Raw genomic sequence first — 18453 nt, 5'->3', positions numbered from 1 at the left:
AGCCGGCCATATGCCGCGCTGTGGAGCAACATGTACCAGGAACTGTACCAACAGGCTGCGGCTCACTGTCGCAGCTACACAAAGATCAGAGCCACGAGCAGCCGCAGTCGGAGATCATGTGACCCAGTGTTCAGAGAAAGTACAATTACTTGAGTCACACGTTTGCTTTGCATCGTGTTTAGATGTGATCTTTCACTTGTTTTGATGATTTCACTCACTCATTCACCTCATACTATATCCATATTTTTTCATTTTGTTGATACGTACTTTACTAGTAAAATGAAAAATACTGCAAAAACTGCTGAAAAATGATGCAGAGTAATAAAATTAATAAATACTATCATAAATACAATAATTTAAAAAAATGCAAAAGAAATTATTCCATTCTGTACAACGTGAAATGTATTTTTCAAAATAAAATATTAAATACCACAATAAAAAATAGAACCTTTGGAAAAAAAATATTTACAAAAATAATATAGAATAGTATAAAAAGACTAAATAATGGCTTATAAAACCAAAAGAAAGGGAAAATAATATTTTTTTTATCATATTATATATTAAGAAAATAAAAGAAATCCAACAATATAAAATGTAAATATGATTTTAAAAAATATGTTTTGTGGCTATAAAATAATGCGGAAAATACACACCAAAAATAATATCATTATTTAAAAAAAATAATAAAAAATAATTATTTTTCTAAACCAGTGAAAATTATTTACATTACACATAATTTACAAGAAATAAAAAATATATATATATATTAGATATCAAATGAATAACTATATGTCTGATGTAAATAATGGGAGCAGAAATCAGCAGATCATTATACGGACAGCTAGACACCACAGGAACATAGTGGCATGCCGAAGGAATAGATGAAAAAATAAAGTACTATTTCAATATTTGAAAGCAAGAGAGATTTACATGTTTGATTCCAGCCTCTAACCGACCTCACAGCTGCTGGTCGGGGACAAACATGGCCGCTGGCCGGTCCTGCGGTGACGCTCCAAACCGGCATCCCGGAGTCAGTCGCTGCTCCATCTCTTCTTTTCTTCTGCTCCAGATACGTTGGTTTGATAACTGGCCTGGTTTGACTCTCCACGACTCACACATGCGTGCAGAGGCAGCGAGGCTGGAGGGGCCAGTCGCTGCAGGTTGATGTGCGTTACATCATCCCGCCGAATTAAAAACACCAGACTCAGACCCTTAATGTGTCGGGGAGAGGGGCTGGGGGAGGGAGAAACCATGGATAAAGGGGGCAGAGGTGGAATGTCGTCTGGAGGTTTCAGCAGCTCCAGGGAGGTGACTCCTCCCAAACTGAACAGGCTGTGCCCAGCTTCAGATGGACAGGTGAGGAGCAGCAGGTGGGAGGAGGAAACCTCTGGAACTCAACAAGATCCTCAGTCAAACACATGGTTCAGTGAAGCTTCATGAAGCCTCTCATCCAAATGGTTGAAGGCATCGGCCAAGGCTTTGCGTGTTCCATGATAACGTGGCAGACCAAAGAGCTTCGTAGCTGCTTCAGTCGTTGCACGAATCACTTCGTGAAACAGTCACATGGTACGGCGAGGCTTCGTCACATCATCAAAACAAGCCTTAATGCACACTAAACTTCTTCCTGGATTCTTTGATAGACTCATTGAGATGTTTGGTGACTCACTAAACTGACTCAAGTTCATGAGTCGATTTGAGGCTCTTCATTTTGTAACATTTTGCACTTCTCAATACAAACACTTTGCCAATTGCGAGGATGCAAAAATGACAAATAAACGCATCTTGAATCTCAAATCTTGAATAGACATCCCACTTCTGACACCCTTTGTTGCTGGGAATTTGCCGAAGCTGTCCTCCAGCTAAGAGACTTTGAGGTACACAAATGTGTTCACCCTGATTGGCGTCGATTATGACATGGAGCTGAAATGCCCGACATATTTAGCTGCCCCTGAATGCAACACCTCTAAAAACACTGAAGTTAGCAGTGACAGATGGAGAACAAGTTGACTAACTCGGAGTAAAAACCGCGAGAAAGAGAAGAAGAAAATGTAGATCCAGACTGAGGGATGACCCCACCTGCCGACCAGGAGGAACACGGCGGGCCCTCCTCGCCGCCGGCTTTGCCTAATACGTCCATGAGACCCGAGCTATTCTGGTGCTGCCCGCCTGCCACCGCTGATAGGAAAGGATTAATGAGGCGGGGCGCTCATCACTCGTAATTAGAAACAACGCTCAGAACTATTTTGGTCCCTGTGGAGGGATCTTGACCCCGCGGCGCGCCTCCCAACGCATCCGCTCACACACAGCCGCCCAAAAGCCACGGCCGACGCAGTGGGAGTAAATTTAGGCCCAGAAGTCCGGCAGCTATGTCACGCACGGTTCAGTGGAACCAGACGAGTCTGCGCTCAAGAGCGCCGCTAAATGTCACAGCGCTTTTTAATAGACACTTGTTTAGCTCTCACTGAGCCGCTTAATTGTAGCGCGCTGATGTTTGTTGGTTTGCAGCCAAAGAGAAGCAGGAATTTGGCAGAAGGTCACATGATCGAGGCGTCCTCTGCTCATCGAGTGATACTTAAACGTTGCATCCGGATGCGATACAAATTGGCCACGGTATCGCTACTGCAGTAAGAGCTACTACTGTGGTCCGCGCTAGCCACCTTTAGCATGCCGCTGAAAAAACCCTAGTTCTTTTCTTATTGGCCATTAGCCGCGGCTAACAGCGTTAGCTGTTGCAAGTTTGTCAGGTTAATAAAAATGTTTTTCTGTGACTCATGTATTTGTCATTTGTCAGTATCGGAAATGTTTTTTTTAAGAGTTTGCGGTTTTTGTATTGTGTATCAACAGTGCATCGGAAGAGAAACATTTTTTTCCATACTTTGTCAGGAGATGGTGATGTTGCAATCCCCGTGAGCTCTGCAACTTTCCCGCCAATTCCACTTGACTCTCCTATTGCCCCCCCCTCACAGCATGTGCGGCATCATAGTCCCTCCTCGTTGGGATGAAGTCATGTGCGATGTCACACAAATATTGCTGCAGGGGGTCGCAATTCGGACAAGAAGGATCCTGAATCCATTCCTAAATGTCCAAATCCCCAGTATTGAAATGTGCATCGTGACCCGAACACTATACGGGACGGACGTAAACAAACATGGCTGACCGCCAGATCCATCTCTCTCCAGGCTATTTCTGACACTTTCCAACTTTCAGACTCCGCCCATCCAAACGTCAGTCAGTCTCCGCCCTGGTGAGGAGCTCTGTAATAAAACAAGGAGCGCTCACTACCCGCTGTCGGCCCGGAACTAGTCACAGAATTATTGGCCCTGTACATTCATTTATTTATTTTGAGTGGGTGTTCTTTAAATACTCATATTTTAGGCTAAAAACTGACACTAGCAAATTTGCAAAAGCCCTTATTTCCCATCATCACGTTCCAGATCCATAAATGATCGCAACTTTCCCCGCATTATTTTTTTTTTCAATCTCGCGCAAAATCAGATATTTTTGGTTGCAAAGTCTCCGCACCTGCCGACGCAGAATGATGACATCATCACAAAGACCATCAAGGACCCCACAGCCACCAGAAGCCTCCTTGTTTATTTGAAAGCTCACGAGTCGGGTTTACAAAATGACAGTGCTTCAATCGGAAGGATGACAAAAACCTGCTGAGGGTTACTTCCTCGCGTCATGCAACAAGGTGTGGGAGAAGAAGGCCTCCGTCAGAGTAGCACCTTTGTGGAAAAAATAAATCCATTTGTCCGTAGGTCAGTGCAAAAATAGTAATGAATATATGCATTCAAAGAAAATAGATATATATATATATATATATTTCCATACTGTTTATACTTGGAGTACAGACACACAGAACTGGAGCCTCTGAGCCCAACGCAGAGACTTGCAGGTAAAGAGTGCACATCGTCTGATACAAATGAAGAGAACAGACCTGGAGGCCTCAGAGCTGTGACTTCTACAGGAGAGACTGACAGCACCATGACGACTGCCGGGTCCCCCAGCAGCCCCCGAATCACACACATGCTTTAGAGTCCCACCAGAGTAATGCACGGTCACAAACAGAACCAGCAGGTCCCACAACATCTCAGAAATATACATTGGCTCAGCTTTTTTTTCTGTCTTTTACTGAATACAAACGCAGTACTAATATCAAATATATCGTTCGAAGCACCAGTCGACGGCAACAGAAGTGAGGGAACGGCTGCAGACATGCGGAAATAAATCAACATCCGTGGTTACATTTGCATAGCATGGAGTGTTTCCAACTTCATGGAGTTTCGATGGTGGTCGCTCGCGCAGAAACACACCCGGCCTGATTCACAGATGTGGAAACGGTTACGTCTTTTATCATGAAAATAAACTTCCACTTTTGCGATGCCGCGGTCATGTGACTCACAGAGAGAACAGGATAAAAGATTTCTCCACACCATGTCGTGGAGAAGGCTCAGTTGACCTCCTAACAGCTCAGGGCAGTCTGGCCCTCTTGACTCGGGCTGCTGCCCCCACGACCTGATGACAGATTAGGTTTAGACGCGTGGGATAAATGAATGAATTTGTGATAGTAACTTATTCAATATCAAGTCAAGAGTGATGATTTGGGAACTGTAAAGCAGAGTTTGATCTGAGTATCTGTTCTTCAGAACCCAGCGAAGGAAGAGGAAGTAAATCAGGCTGGATGTGTGATGAAGGACGGCGCAGATTCCTCAGTGTTGCTCACGGTTTCATTATCCCACCGTCTTTAGAGATCAGGGTTTGAAAAGCGTTGAAATCATTAGCCCTGTTTTTCACTTTCATGTGGAGCAGACAGACAGAAGAACAAACAAAGAGAAGAAAAAAAAAGCTGTTCGACATTAGCGGCTTTTTCAAAGGGATTTATGTTTCAGCTCCAACTGAAGTCCTCGACGGCTTCAAAGACCTCCGACGGCCCTCGGACAAGTGGAGTCCAAGCCCACTCCAGCAGTGACTGTGGTGAAGTCGAAGCTGCGGCGCTGGTATCGAGCGCACAAGAACACGACGGGATGTTAACAAAACTTGTTTGTCTCGACAAAACCCTGCGCACTTATTACACCAACACCACCTGAAGAAAGACAACAAACCCTGCAGTGTGTCTTGTTTGACCTAACTTTTCTACCCAACAGAATTGTCTGTTTTAACCAACATGAGTCAGCAAAACTTTTAGCTAGCCCTGATAACACAAAATGGTGACAATAGCGTACTTGCCTATGCTTCACAATTCAAGAGGACAAAATGGTTAGCTATAATCGCTACAGTTTTAAAGTACTAGCTTCTCATGCTAATTCATGTGTCGCAAAGAGAGAATTGAGTAAACGGATTCAAGATATCTTGAGCAGTACTGTTCGCTAACTAGCTTCCATTAGTTTGGGCGCCCTCTGGTGGAATACTCAAGTAGTATCTTGTGTGTCATCGCAGTGGTGTCGAACGTTGAGAAGCTAAACGAAGAAGCCTCTCTTAAATTAGCTTTTGTAAACCGATTTGAAAAACTATTCTGTCAGGCGTTATTACAAGGAAAGTGACTTACACCTAACGCTAACGTTCCGAAATGTAAATACAGTACCTGTGACTTTATGTTGCGTTTCAGTTTCCTCGGAAGTGACAGTTTCCTCATAGCCGAGTTCAGTCCATTCCAGTAAAGGAAATCGGAAAAGAGAAATAGTCTATGAAAGCTCATCTCACGTGTGCCAAGATATCAGCAGACTTTTGATAAATGTGCTGTGTTAGCGTGTAGAAAACCCGCCACATGAAGAGGAAACGCAATTCTGCAGTCCATGTTTGTTTGTTTTTTTTGGAGTATTTCAATTATTCTAAACTTCAACGTCCTGTCCACATTCAGGGAAGCCATCTTGGATTGCAGAGACAGGGTTGTGAGGAATCTCCCACTTGCCACACCAGGGGGCGTAACTGGGAATTTCCCAGTTCAGAACGCAACTGGAGGCACCATTATAGTCAAGTTATTGTTGACTTGAAATAGTACCAAGCAACAAGTCGTATGGATCCAAAGGTAGCAATCTAATTCTTCGACACTATGCGAAGCTACATGGCCAAGTAGAAAAGACATCGTAAATGTTTTCGGTACAAACACAGTTTTTGTACAAACGACTTTAACTACTCTCCAACTTCATCATTTGCTGGTTATGGCTTCGTAGTTCATTGTGATGATGGACTTATATCCGTAACATCGCTTCAGTAGTGCGACAAATATTTGCTAAGCTAAACCCCGACTCACAACAATAATGGGAGTATCACTTCACTTGTTTTGGTCTCTTTAAATGCGTAGTCATTACTGCGGTTCGCAAATCTGACGTGTTTGAGGAAACTGACAACGTGCGCCGCCTCCCACCTCCACACATAAAACTGCTTCTACTGTGAGTCACCGCTTTGTTCCGGCGCTAACCACGACCTCATTTGGTGTGAGTCTGGGATCAGGTCGCAGTTAGCCAATGAACCCTTACTTTTGAGTTCATTCCTGCACTCATTTATTCCATGGTAAAAGTCAAAGTCAATCAAGGAAGAAGCTAGTTGGCTAAAGTGCTACCATGCAAAGCTAATGTTGTTGTCATGATTTTGTTTTTCAGCTACTAAGTATATTCCTGCTTTAAAATGCCGCAAGGAGGTTTTGCTGAATGTGTCAACAAACCCAGTTTTGAAATCTGTCGCTGCGTTGTGTGTTTTCCGAAGTCCGCGCGTGAATCTAGCCTGCGGCTGCACGTGATGAACAATGCTCAGGCCCAGTGGTGACACACGAATTAAGGCATTGATAGAGGCACTAAAACAGCACGTGACAGCAACCAGCTCACTTTACCCAAGGGTCAACAGCAGGGACAGGCTCAGCCAGAAAATGTGTCGGTTTGAAAACCTGCTACTGTCGACGGGAGGTGACGGAAAACACGAAGCTGCCTCGGAAAATATCGACAGGAAATAAAGCAAGAAGCCCTGTTTACAATGTTTTGTTTCTGCAGCAAGTACGTCTGTTTACACTCGTCTTTATATTAGGGCGGTCTGTAGTCGCAAAGTAACACAGCTTCTCTTGGTTACGAATGGCTAGCTTGGTTTTTCCCCGGTGGCAGAGAGGAAAAAATTCAGAGATTTGTGTGTGTTAAAACATGGCAAAAATGCATTTATGATCAGAACATAAGTGTATATTAGCACAGCGCTAAATGCCACAACAAAGGACTAGCGATATTAGTTAAATATTGTTGTTTACATAGCTGAATATGTTTGAATAATATCATTGCTATAGACATTGTTAAAAGTATTTTAATGTAGCTGTCTTTCTTTTTTGTTTTCATCAGAAGGCTAGCATTAGCTCATTAAATTGCTGTTGTGTCACATTAGCATTGTGATGTTTTCTTTCTTCTTCTTTTACTGAGATTTTTGGGTGGCCGCGTAAAGTTTTCTATGTTTCCCAGTTAGTGAAGTTCCTCTCTGTAAATCAAGTCCATTACAGTTTAAGCGACGCTAGGCTTTTAGCAGCTAATTTCTTTGCAACATGAAAAATTCTATCTTTAATTACATTTTGTAGATGCATTTTTTGTGGAACGTGTTACAAAAGATGCTAATGATTAAAAAATAATGATAATAATTAAACAAACATTCATGAAGCTTGGTTGATTATCATTGTTAGCATCAGGCAAAAATGTATAAAGCAGGGAAAGAAAACCCGAACTCACCACCCACACACAAATGTTTGTTCAGAGCTCAATGAAGCTCAGTGGTTCTTTAGCACGCACAAAGAAAATGATCATTTTTGCAACTTCTGTTAGCCGTTAGCATCAGTCATGTTACGCCCTCTACAATCACAATTTAGCATTTCATGGCGCTACCTTTCAACCGACAGCGCTGGAGTAAAAACAAGCGTGGGGGGTGGGGCATGTCAAACAACATAGAAAAGCCTCCAGCATGAAAATAACCGTGACAGTAACTACATCAACATTTTCGGCGAGGAGGTGGAACTGTTCACTTCATTTGTTCTCAATATATACAGATAAAGATTTGCATTCCACTCTCCGATTATTGCACAGTAAGCCTCCGCAGGCTTTTCATGGTCACATGTATAAAAATAGAAGGTTAACACGCCAGACTGTCTTTTTGTTTTCCCGTCTCTGCGACCTGACCCGTGTGCCACAGTGGGAGCTGGAGCGCTTCTCCCTCAGAGAACACAGTATCTTCTCCAAAGCTTCCAAAAAACAAAAACGTGTCAGAGTCTCCGGCGGGTCTGTCGTGTCCAAACAGTGGGGATTTTTTTATTTTTTTGGCAACCACTAACCTGGTGCTCCGCACAGCATGAGGAGAATCAAAAAGTGCCCTTGAGCCGGTCACACCAGGGTCTCGACGCCGCTCAGCTTTGGTGTGAGGATCCGTGGCGTGACTCCGTTGTTGAGGTCTTCCTCAAACTCCAAGAGCTGACCCATGAAGTTGAGGTTGGGGGAGATGATGGGCCGTCGGGTTTTCACAAACTTGTAGGCGTCCGTCATCGTCATCCACGTGTGCTTCATCAGGTAGGCGATGACGATGGTGGCGGAGCGGGAGACGCCGGCCTGGCAGTGGATCAGGAGCCCCATACCTGCTTGGTGTGCTTCCTCTGAAAAGAGTAGATGCACGTGAGACTTCTGGACGTCCGAATTATCACACAACAATATGGTCTGAGGAGCAGTTGATGTTGCAACCCATCCTTCCATAGCGTCATATATTGACGCTGACGCTGCGGCCAGCACGTAAAGTGAAGACGGGTTAATATATGACGCCATGGGAGGATGGGTTGAATGTTGTCTCCCTAGATGCACCGTAAAATAGGTTCCTATGCTTTCTAGCTTTCACCATGACAATTGGCGTCAGAAGTAGGATGGTCAACGGGCCGTGTTTGGGCCGCGAGCGCCTCATAGAGGGCCTCTCAAAGTCTTATGTTTCACACCTTTGGGCCGTGAGGGCCGCGAGACGCTCAGTTTAAATACATGAGCCACGTATGGTGGCAGTAGTGAGTCATGAATTGACTTGACAGTTGCAAATCTGTGATAGCTAACAACTATGGAGAAGTTCTTGAAGAAAAAAAATGATTTTCATGAACAGTTAAAACTGTTCATGAAAGCACCTGTTGAAGCAGTTATTAAATTAATCAGAACATTTTAAGGCGATTCTTTCTTTTACACTTTACTTATATCTTCTTTGGAGTTGAAATAAAATATACTATTTTTATTTGACGATATTTAGACATGGATTTATTATATTTATTTCATTCAGAATTTTATTCCTTTTTTCCCAATTTTCTCTGCAGTTTGCATTGTGTATTTTTTTCTTTTTTTCTTTAGTAAATTTGATGGCTTTTCGAAGACAAATATATTTGCAATGATCACATACTTTCATGTCATTTCACAAGGTTTTTGTTTGTTTACATGTAAGTAGAATAAATATGGTTGTTGATCACAAGTGAAATCAAGAGTCATGACTCAGTTCTATTACTTGAATGGTTCCCGGGCCCAGTTGTTCTGGGAAAGGTGGGTCAAGAACCCCTGCTCTACATGACATCTACCCATTGTTGGTTCACCCCAAGTTCATGAGACGCCAGCGATTGTGTGCCAGACTAGCTTTTTCGCCCTGAAATCTACCACTTCTTCTAGATTCCTTTCCTTCTCCGGTGGTTTGCGTTTGTCTAGCTGTCCTCCTGAATCACCAGGCCTTGTTATTTGGGTCACTAAACACCTTCCACAGAGTGTGGTCTGTCATACCGATGAACTCAAACGCCTCCTCGAAGTACTGCCGCAGGTTCTGCTTGTTGCTGTCCGTAGCAGGCAGCCGCTTGTAGATGAAGTAGCCCGTGTCGTAGTGGTACAGCGGCAGGTGGGTGGTCACGTTCAGGATGTAGCCGATGTTGTAGCGCCGCAGCAGGTGCAGGTCCTCGGCGTCGTGCTCGTTGCCCAGGTAGAGGGCCGGGAGGATCGGCGTCAGCTCTGCATTCTCGATGTCCGGCGTGGAAGGTAAGGCGTGAGGTAGCGGTCCAGCAGCAGCACCCGAGTCCAGACCTTCGTGGAGGTGCAGCGAGTGCTCGCACAGGTTCTCATGGTTCTGCCTGAAGCAGCTCAGACCCCCTGCGGACATCAGACACAGGCCATTGATTCAGAGGCTTCAGCGCCCTCCGGACGACCTCCAGGCTGATTGTGTCACAGCTGATGCAGGACACTGACTTCTGATCTTTTAAGAGCTTTTAAACTTGCTGACCCAAGTGATAGCATCCTAAGCGGTTTGACTGGAGGTCGTCAATATTCCATCGACCTCCCTGCAGAGCAGCGTGGAGTGAAACAGATCGACGATTAGGGAACGCGTGTTCGCTTCCCCTCGCTGCGCGGACGGAAAGAGCCAGAAGGCAAAGCTTTCAATCCCCACCGGTCAATGTTCTCTCACCAGCTCATCGACCCTCCACAAACTTTAACCGTCAAATAAAAACAAACTCTTCCGACCATTAGGTCCAGACGTTTCACTCACAGTTGAATTCAGTTGGGAACGTAACCTGAGATCGACTCTCTCGAACCAAACGTATTTTCAATTCATTTAAGAAGCAATAAAAACAGTTATCAGCCGTCAAAATCTCAGTCATCGTTCTTTAAATTGATGTCCTTTTACCTGTTAATTGACATTTATTTTACACTGATTTACTGAACTCTAATCTTAATACATGTCACAGTATAAAAGATGCTTTTGTTACTCAGTAAATTTACCACAAATACTGCAAAGTTAAAGAAATGAGCCACAAAACTCACTATACAATTAATGAAGTGCAACCATGACCAGCCGTGGGCCATATTGGTCCCGTTGACCTTTTGATCCGCCCCACCAGACTAATCTTGTGGTGTCTGCCTGCGGCCCAAATTTTGTCTTCACACTTCTTTTTCTCCCTTGACATTAGTGCACCTCATAACTCCATCCAATCGCGCACCAAGTTATGACCTGTGACTCCTCACATTCTGCCCGGGAACTTCATTCTTTCAGCCTTTTCCCTGCAGTGCCCGCGTCTCGCCACTAGGCAGAACAATCCAGCCACGCTGAGATGACACTCATAGCGTTGTTTTTTCAGTCTCATCTTTCGTAAAACTGACCACATCAAGTCTATTCTAGTTTGTTTGTAAATTCACGCAAACGTGGCACCGAATCAACACTAGCCAATCCCAGCTCTTCATTTTCTTTCTATTAAAAATACAAATTATTAATGCACAAGAGAAAAAAAGCATTGAATTGACAACAGTACCTCAATGGCACTGCAAGCTGTCGCAAAGAAATATGGTCGATTAGATGCTAACAATACTCCGACAAACACTGGGAAAAGTTGCTTCTGCGTCGCAGCGTTCACCTGACAGGAAGAGATACGAATCTCCCATACGGTGAAAGATAAAGAGTTTCTGATGATGAGTGGTATTTTTTTAATGAATCGCCGTGTTTGGAGCGCCCGCACAATTAAGCGTTATCAGTGGACTCTCGGCAGGAAAACGGCAAATTCTCAGAAGCAGCACATTTGTGAGCGATGGAATCAGCCGAGCGCGACCGTGTTTAATTATCTCTCGGATGAAAACACGAAGTAAATCACGGCCTGACGTCGCCGGACGGGTTCCTGCCGCATTGTCTTGACCTCACGGAGGACGAGGAAGTGAAAACACAACATGTTCCGGAGGAGCAAGTGACTTTGTAAAGTCAAGTCATGATGGTATGGAATCAGGAAAGTGATGGCCCGTTTTCTAGCTAGGAGAGGCTGAAACAAAGGGCCACAACAATCGGGTCCTTGCTAAGACATGGGCAGGTGTTCTACTGTAAGATAGCGTGACGTAACAGCAGTATCCACCTAGAGAAAGTTCAGCTCATCCAAACCCAGAGTTAATGGACTTTAACCCATAAGCTGGTAGCTAACTTGGTAGTGACTTCCTGTGAAGCAGGAAGTTAGTGGCAGGAATCCCTGAGAGTTACCAGAGTGACGACGTATCAATTTAGTAGCTTCACTTGATGCTAGCATTCGTCTCTGCCTCCTATCCAAAACACAGTCGTCACCTCCTGCTGCACTCCAAACTATCAAAACGTAAATAGAAACCAGCCGCCCTTGAACCTCCAAACACATGTTGCCATGGTAATTCTGTCAGATGAAATAGTGTCCAACGTCTCCCCGCACGCAGCCGTGACAGCAAAGTTCTGTTTCCCCTTGAGACGACTCTCACATGACGCCGATGTTACAATAAATCCTGACTGACAGCTGGTAGTAACCGAGCAAGTAATGGAGTAGCGGTGAATTATTGAGCAGGACTCGAACATGTGTGCCTACTTCTGCTGCTTAGAAACACACTTTTGACATGAAGAATTCAGCAGAGGAAGATTTAGAAAGCATCTGACAGTTGAGGCTTTATTTATGGCCGAAGTCAGAGACATTGTTTCAAAGAAAATTCTGCTGTGAGGTGCATGAACGAACATACCGTGGTAGCATAAAGGTTAGATTGTCAGTGGCGTCCTGGAGTGTCGCTGTTACACCCACTGTTAAGCACGACAAGCATCGCTTCAACTTTCTATACCTCAAAAGCAGCATCTGTGAGTTGAACCAGGAATTAACCGAGGCAAACTGCGGCCCGTGGCCCACAAATGGCCGTCAAGCTTTTCAGTCAGCCCACTGTACTTCTGTAGCCAGTAGAATCCCGCTTCTTTTGGCCGTTCCCGATTTGCCCACTAGATGGCACACCTCAGACTCAGCTAACAAAAAACAATTCTCTACTAGTCTAAACAGGGTGCTGACGTTGAAAGCTTGAAAACTAAAACCTCCAGAACTTCAAGTTGCCTTCATGCTCTAAGCGTTTTCCATTTTTGAACATCGGGACTCACGTCATGGATGACCATCATCTTGCTTGAGTTTTGAGATGAGATGCGCTAACCTGTTCCACTTGTCCTCGGAACCGGGAAATTTCTACTCCACCCCCCGATGATGTCGCTGGACCCCAGATTTCTCAGTTGGAAATGTGACAGAATTCTTACCACCCCAAGTTTGTAATCCAAGATGGCAGCTCGGAGTGTCAACAGTGAGTAGAGGTTCTGTAATATTGTGTATATTGGACTTCTTCTCCAACTGCATCGTATTGTTCAACAAAAAAAGTTAATGCAAACTGCGATGTGGACATTGTAGCAGGCACCATGAGACCATTCGCACGATTTAGAGCTGACAAGATCACTATGTCCTAACCTTGCTGTGTACGACAACTCAAACGATCGTCCACAAGGTCACTTTGATTGTGACAAGGATGACGTGGCTACTAGCAGTGAGGTGGACGCCATGCTAATGGCTACATGCTAACAGCCTCCAGAATGAGAAGAAAACACCACAACCCCCATAGCAAGTGTTTGACAAACACGTCTTGTGACTGAGTGAAGCCAGGATGTGGGTTGGACTCCCATGTTACTGAGCCAATGAGAACCACCGGACAAGAGGGCGTTCAGCCTGCGTGGGAGCATCAGAAGAACTTTCCCTTATTTGATCTTAATCCTCCGTAAATAAAGAACCTGACTGACACATCCACCGCCGTGTTGCCTCACGCACATGCGCGGCCTCTAAACTACGTCAGGTGGTTTCACGCCACTTGGTTTGAAGCTAGCGTGGAAGGAGCATGAGCCCAAGTTGAATTTAGGTCGAGACACAAGCCTCGTTTTCGGATGGATTTGTAACGTTAGAAGCGTTTTCTTCCTGCTGCTTTAGAGCCGAGCTAAAATAGGAGGCTGCAATAATTCAAACGCAGTGATCTCACTGCTACAATTTGTAACTCGGTGACAGACTAAAAAGCACCGGCAGCCCGGCCCCCGGCACAGCTCCCAACACCAAAGATAGAAAACACGGCAGCGACTCGGGGACTGTGATCTCAACAGTCGGACCCAACAGCTGCTGCCTGCAAACGCTCGGCGGTGTCACACAAGCCTTGGTGTGTTTACATCTGACACTTCGCTATACCTGTGAAAACGACTCCACACTTCGGGACACACACACCCGCGGACCAGGAAAACAACAGTGGTGGCCGTAAAACAAGAAATATTATCAGTAAACAAGAGAGGACGTTGTCCTCCGGGTGAAGATTGTTCGATGAAAGCTTTAAAAATGACTTGAAAACTCGTGATGTTGCAATAAAAACTACTGGAATATTGAGTGAATAATCAGATAAAGCAAATAAATCAGCAAACAACATGATCAGCCCTCATACTTGGGAGTTATTGATAATACATCAATACTTTTATGGATATATACATGGGCAATCTGTAGATAGTTGTTCAGACCTTGAATAAGGAAGGGAAGAAAAACAATATCCAATATTTAATATAATAATATACTGAAATTGAAATGTTGGCAAAAAATCAATTTATAAAAAAGTTATTTGACTCATATTATCCTTTGTTTTTGCAAAATGGAAAAAAATAAATACAATTAAAATACAAAAACTGACTTCATTGGGAGCAAAAAAAATGAATGTGAAAATTATTAGAAAATACAAATTACATTATACATTATATTTCAGTAAATGTGTCCAAAAATACATTTAAAATGAAAACTGGGTCACAAAAAAATATAAGCCAAAAATACAAAGGTTTGAAGGCAGATCACAAAAGTGCTCTTCTTCATTGATCCAATTACAGGTCACATGACGAGGAGTCACCTGACCCTCTCCTTTGTCCTTTCAAAGATTTTTAAAGGGATTCGAGGTTGTTGTGGGACGGCGCTGCTGTTGACAGAAGGCTGACTGTATTTGCTAAACAGTAATGAGTGCAGTAGAGAATTGGCGATGTGCGACTGTGCAATTGCAGTGAGCCAGTAACAAACAGTGATTAACAGAGTTGACACAGACTCCCTCCACGCTCGACTCACTCCCACTGAAAATGAACTGCCACACCTCATGGCCCCCTCCGCTCAACACGCACGCGCTCCTACCTTTGAGGATGATGGGGTCCTTGCCCTCCCTCCTCAGAGAGTCCAGCACCACCTGAAGCGGCTGAGAAGCGCTCAGCCTGTTGGGCTCCGCCGTGCTCTCGTCGTAAACCACGATGTCTTTGGAGAAAATGCCCTTGAAGGAGTCCTTGGCTTCGCGGCAGGAGATGAGGTCCAGCACAGTGATTTTGCCCTGCTGCAGCCGCCGTCGGCTGATCTTGTCCGAGCAGTTGATGTGCACCGCGCCCCGGATGTGGCTCTTGTTGTACTCCATGAAGGGCCGGCAGTCGATGATGACCGGCAGGGGACCCAGCGGGTGGCCCATGGGGCAGCAGGTCATCCGCTTGGCCAGCTCGTTGGGGTGGATGAGCCTGACGGAGGAGAGGACCTTGGGCGTGCCTGAGGCCAGAGTGGCGGCGCTGTAGGCCTCATGGTTGCCCAGCATGGGCGTGGGCGGGCCGGCATAGCTGAGGTTGGGGCTGCTGGCGCTCACCGGGCTGTGGTTGAGGCTCGGGCTGTCCTTCTCGTAGGTGGTGACCGAACAGCAGCTGGCGCTGCTGCATCCACACGACAAGGAGCGCGTGGAGCCCTTGGATGAGGGCATATACGTCACAAGATTGGCCGTCGCCCGAATCTTCACCACAGTAGTGCTGATCACCGACTTGTCACTGCTGCTGCTGGTGATGGAGTCCAGGTAGCTGGTGTCCAGGCGCAGTTGCAGTTCCTGAGGTCGAATCGGCCTTGGCAACGCCACCACAATTCTGTCGTCAAGGGGAGTTGGAGGCATGGGGACACCGAGGGATGGACGTCTTTGGAGAACTCAACACCCCGCTCTGCGAAGACCAGAGGAGAAGACTTACGTGGTGAAGGTAGCCGGCTTTAAATCCTGGAATCGACTGGTCAAAACTGAAGCTAACTGACAAGGAGAACTTCCAAACAAGAGTGGCGCTATAGTGCCCCCGCTGGTGGCTCTGTGCATGTACAAGAATGCCATCAACAACTGGAGCTTTGGTCAACTGGAGGAAAACCAACATGCGAACCTTGACATGAGTCAACGCTGGAAAGAGAATCAGAAGCCGGACAGAAAAGGCTCTTCACCAAAGCTCCGCCACCTTGATGATACCATCAGCTCTTATGTAATTTGAATGATGGGCCTCGAACGCAACACGCTTCCCTGAATTCTACATGAACATGACCTCCATTATGATGCCACTTAACATCTCAGCTCGGGACTTGAGCAGAGAGAGACCTCGAGAGGCTGCTATCACTGTCTGATCTCAACTCCAAAACCACCGCCGAGGCCAAATATTAGCTCTGGCAACACCCAACTTAGAGGAGAAACCAAAGTGTGACACGGTGGTTGTGAATCATGATCAGAGAGAGGGATCAGCCTCCAGATATGAATTCCACACTGTGGCCAACTCTGCCAAGTCTGTGACCACAAGCAGAGGCTCTGCCAAAGAAGATAAAATACTGCATCAGCGCCGCAGTTTTCTGCTCTCCCCCACATGGGCTCCAGCGGGGAGGCAGGTCGCTTTGGCCGGAGCATGTTGGGAGCGTGTGGCTTCTTATGTAAAGAGCCGAGCCGAGCACGGTGCACGATCATTCATCACCACATTCATTGAGGAAACCGGCATGAGGACGTGATGGGAATGTGATGAGCCCCGAGCTGACGACCGGAGCGAATGAACGGGGAACAAATCACCAAACAACACGCTCTTATTCCCAGTCAAAGCCGCTTCAAAAAAATGAATTTAAAAATCACAACATTGCGGCTCTAATAAAACATTCATCCGCTCAAAATGGTTGCAGCAGGACGCTGTCATGAATTATACACATGCCCATGACTGCATTTTAAATACGAACTTGCGCCTGACATTCCAAACTTGCCGTGGATTGGTGCTCACCGGCTGGTCGCAGACGGACGAGTCTCTCCGCTCGCGGACGGCGCAGCCTCCATTCACTCCGTCCCGCTGCCGGGGATCATGTGGGCAACATTTCTTTCGTACTTTTGCTGCTAGAAATAATATTGAAGGAAGTCCAGCCAGCCTCCACAAGTCGCGCAGCGCAATTGACGCACGGCGGAGCCAATGCCGAGACTTCATTCAGGACGAATCCGGTCGGGTTTGTACGGTGAGGTCCGGCCCAGTTTGAGGGAGGGACCGGCCGGACCGGGAGGTGGAGCAGGAGGGCGCTGTCGCTTTAAGAGGCGTCGCCTACGTAGTCGGATGATGTCACTGGCAGCCTATCAGAAGGCTCTCCGGGGGGCTCGCGGAAGTCACCGCGGTGCGTTCAAGTTCTGTAAGTTGTCCAGTATTTCAATTCCACCAAACAAAAAGCACAAAAATTAATAACTGCTTGCTCCTAATTTAAAATCTTCATTTAAAACATTTCACCCCTAGCATTAATGTGTATATGTTAATATATGTATGTATTTTATTTTATATCTGGTTTTATGCATTAATTTATTTGTTTTGTAATTTCTTTTTTATTATTGTTATTGTCATTTTCATTTATATGGTTCTGATACTTATACATATACCTGTACTGTGATTTGACATTATAATGAGCATGTTCGTAAAAGCCTGTTTAATTTGGGCAATAAAAACAATAAAATAAAAAGTTGTTTTGGTTGTCTTGTTCACTTAACAAACATTGACTAAAGAAAAATAAGGGGTTTTCAAAATGCACATGAATACTTTTGGAATAATAAGTGTAAAAAAAACATTTTTAGACAAGAACAAGAATGATGATTTAGAGTGATAAAAAGGGAATTACTGTATCACGTGAAGACAACTAGAGAGCTTCACAGAGCTGCATTAGAGTACTGGCTATACTAGAAGTTCTTACTAACATGTTCTTGAACTGGTATGTTGAACTACTGCTGGAAGAATCTAAAGACAGTAATGTTTAAATGAGAACATTGAAACCACTGTGGTGCTGTGTTTGGAACCAACAATAAACAAAACAAAGAGTGGGACGCTTGACGCGGCTCAACACACTTGGACACCAGAAAACCCAAACATCTGAAAACCCAGGAGAAATGTGATGCGTGAAGTTCAGTGCTTTGAGGTTTTCCTTTCTTCTGTTTGAGATGGCACAGTTCTGTATGTTCCCAGCTGCTCAGATGAGGTCGAACCCCTCCACGTCCGGAGCCAGCTGGAAATGAACCTCCCACCCTCTTTAAGCACACGATCATTTCTTGTTATATTCCTCTTTCCAGCTTGACTTTTCAGTCACTAACTCCTGATCAACACTGAAATCAGAAGTGGGTGTCATTGCCAACTTCCTAGAGCAACTGTCCACGTTGACCTCGCCGTCTCCAAATATAATCGCAGCCCTTCTGCGGGTCCACGTCGCTGCAGAAACAATGCAGTGTTGATTGTGGCGTCTATTATTAGAGCTGTTATTTATAAATGGACACATCAGATCAAAGCTCTGACACGTTCGGAATTCCAGAACTACAGTTTCTCTTCAGTTGAAACTGGCAAAACTACCATGGT

The 18453-nt window shown here is 45.1% G+C and overlaps 1 protein-coding gene across 2 annotated transcripts; it reads right to left on the bottom strand.

The window, feature by feature from the left end:
• Positions 1 to 664: 664 nt before the first annotated feature.
• dusp10 (dual specificity phosphatase 10) lies at positions 665 to 17119 on the bottom strand. 2 transcript variants are annotated; one of them, XM_053881393.1, is made up of 4 exons: positions 16841 to 17119; positions 14954 to 15783; positions 9750 to 10109; positions 665 to 8608 (listed from the first exon to the last, which is right to left on the bottom strand). In XM_053881393.1, exons 2-4 carry the CDS (start codon positions 15735 to 15737, stop codon positions 8343 to 8345), a joined length of 1410 nt encoding a protein of 469 aa, XP_053737368.1. In that variant the 5' UTR covers positions 15738 to 15783; positions 16841 to 17119; the 3' UTR covers positions 665 to 8342. The 2 variants fall into 2 exon arrangements, with proteins under 2 accessions (XP_053737368.1, XP_053737367.1); XM_053881392.1 differs by having other exon boundaries at positions 16858 to 17119.
• Between the last annotated feature and the right edge of the window lie 1334 nt (positions 17120 to 18453).

The sequence above is a fragment of the Synchiropus splendidus genome, chromosome 12, assembly GCF_027744825.2.
Source record: "Synchiropus splendidus isolate RoL2022-P1 chromosome 12, RoL_Sspl_1.0, whole genome shotgun sequence".
In the NCBI taxonomy this organism is placed as follows: Eukaryota; Metazoa; Chordata; class Actinopteri; order Syngnathiformes; family Callionymidae; genus Synchiropus; species Synchiropus splendidus.
Note: the sequence above shows the minus strand (reverse complement) of the source record. Positions and strands in the feature narration are given on the sequence as shown.

Coding starts and splice junctions, on each gene's coding strand:
- dusp10 (XM_053881393.1), bottom strand. CDS start 15,737: ATGCCTCCAACTCCCCTTGACGACAGAATTGTGGTGGCGTTGCCAAGG. Junction 10,110..14,953: donor GGACCCCATCATCCTCAAAG/GTAGGAGCGCGT, acceptor TGATGTCCGCAG/GGGGTCTGAGCTGCTTCAGG. Junction 8,609..9,749: donor GGAGGCGTTTGAGTTCATCG/GTATGACAGACC, acceptor TACTCTTTTCAG/AGGAAGCACACCAAGCAGGT.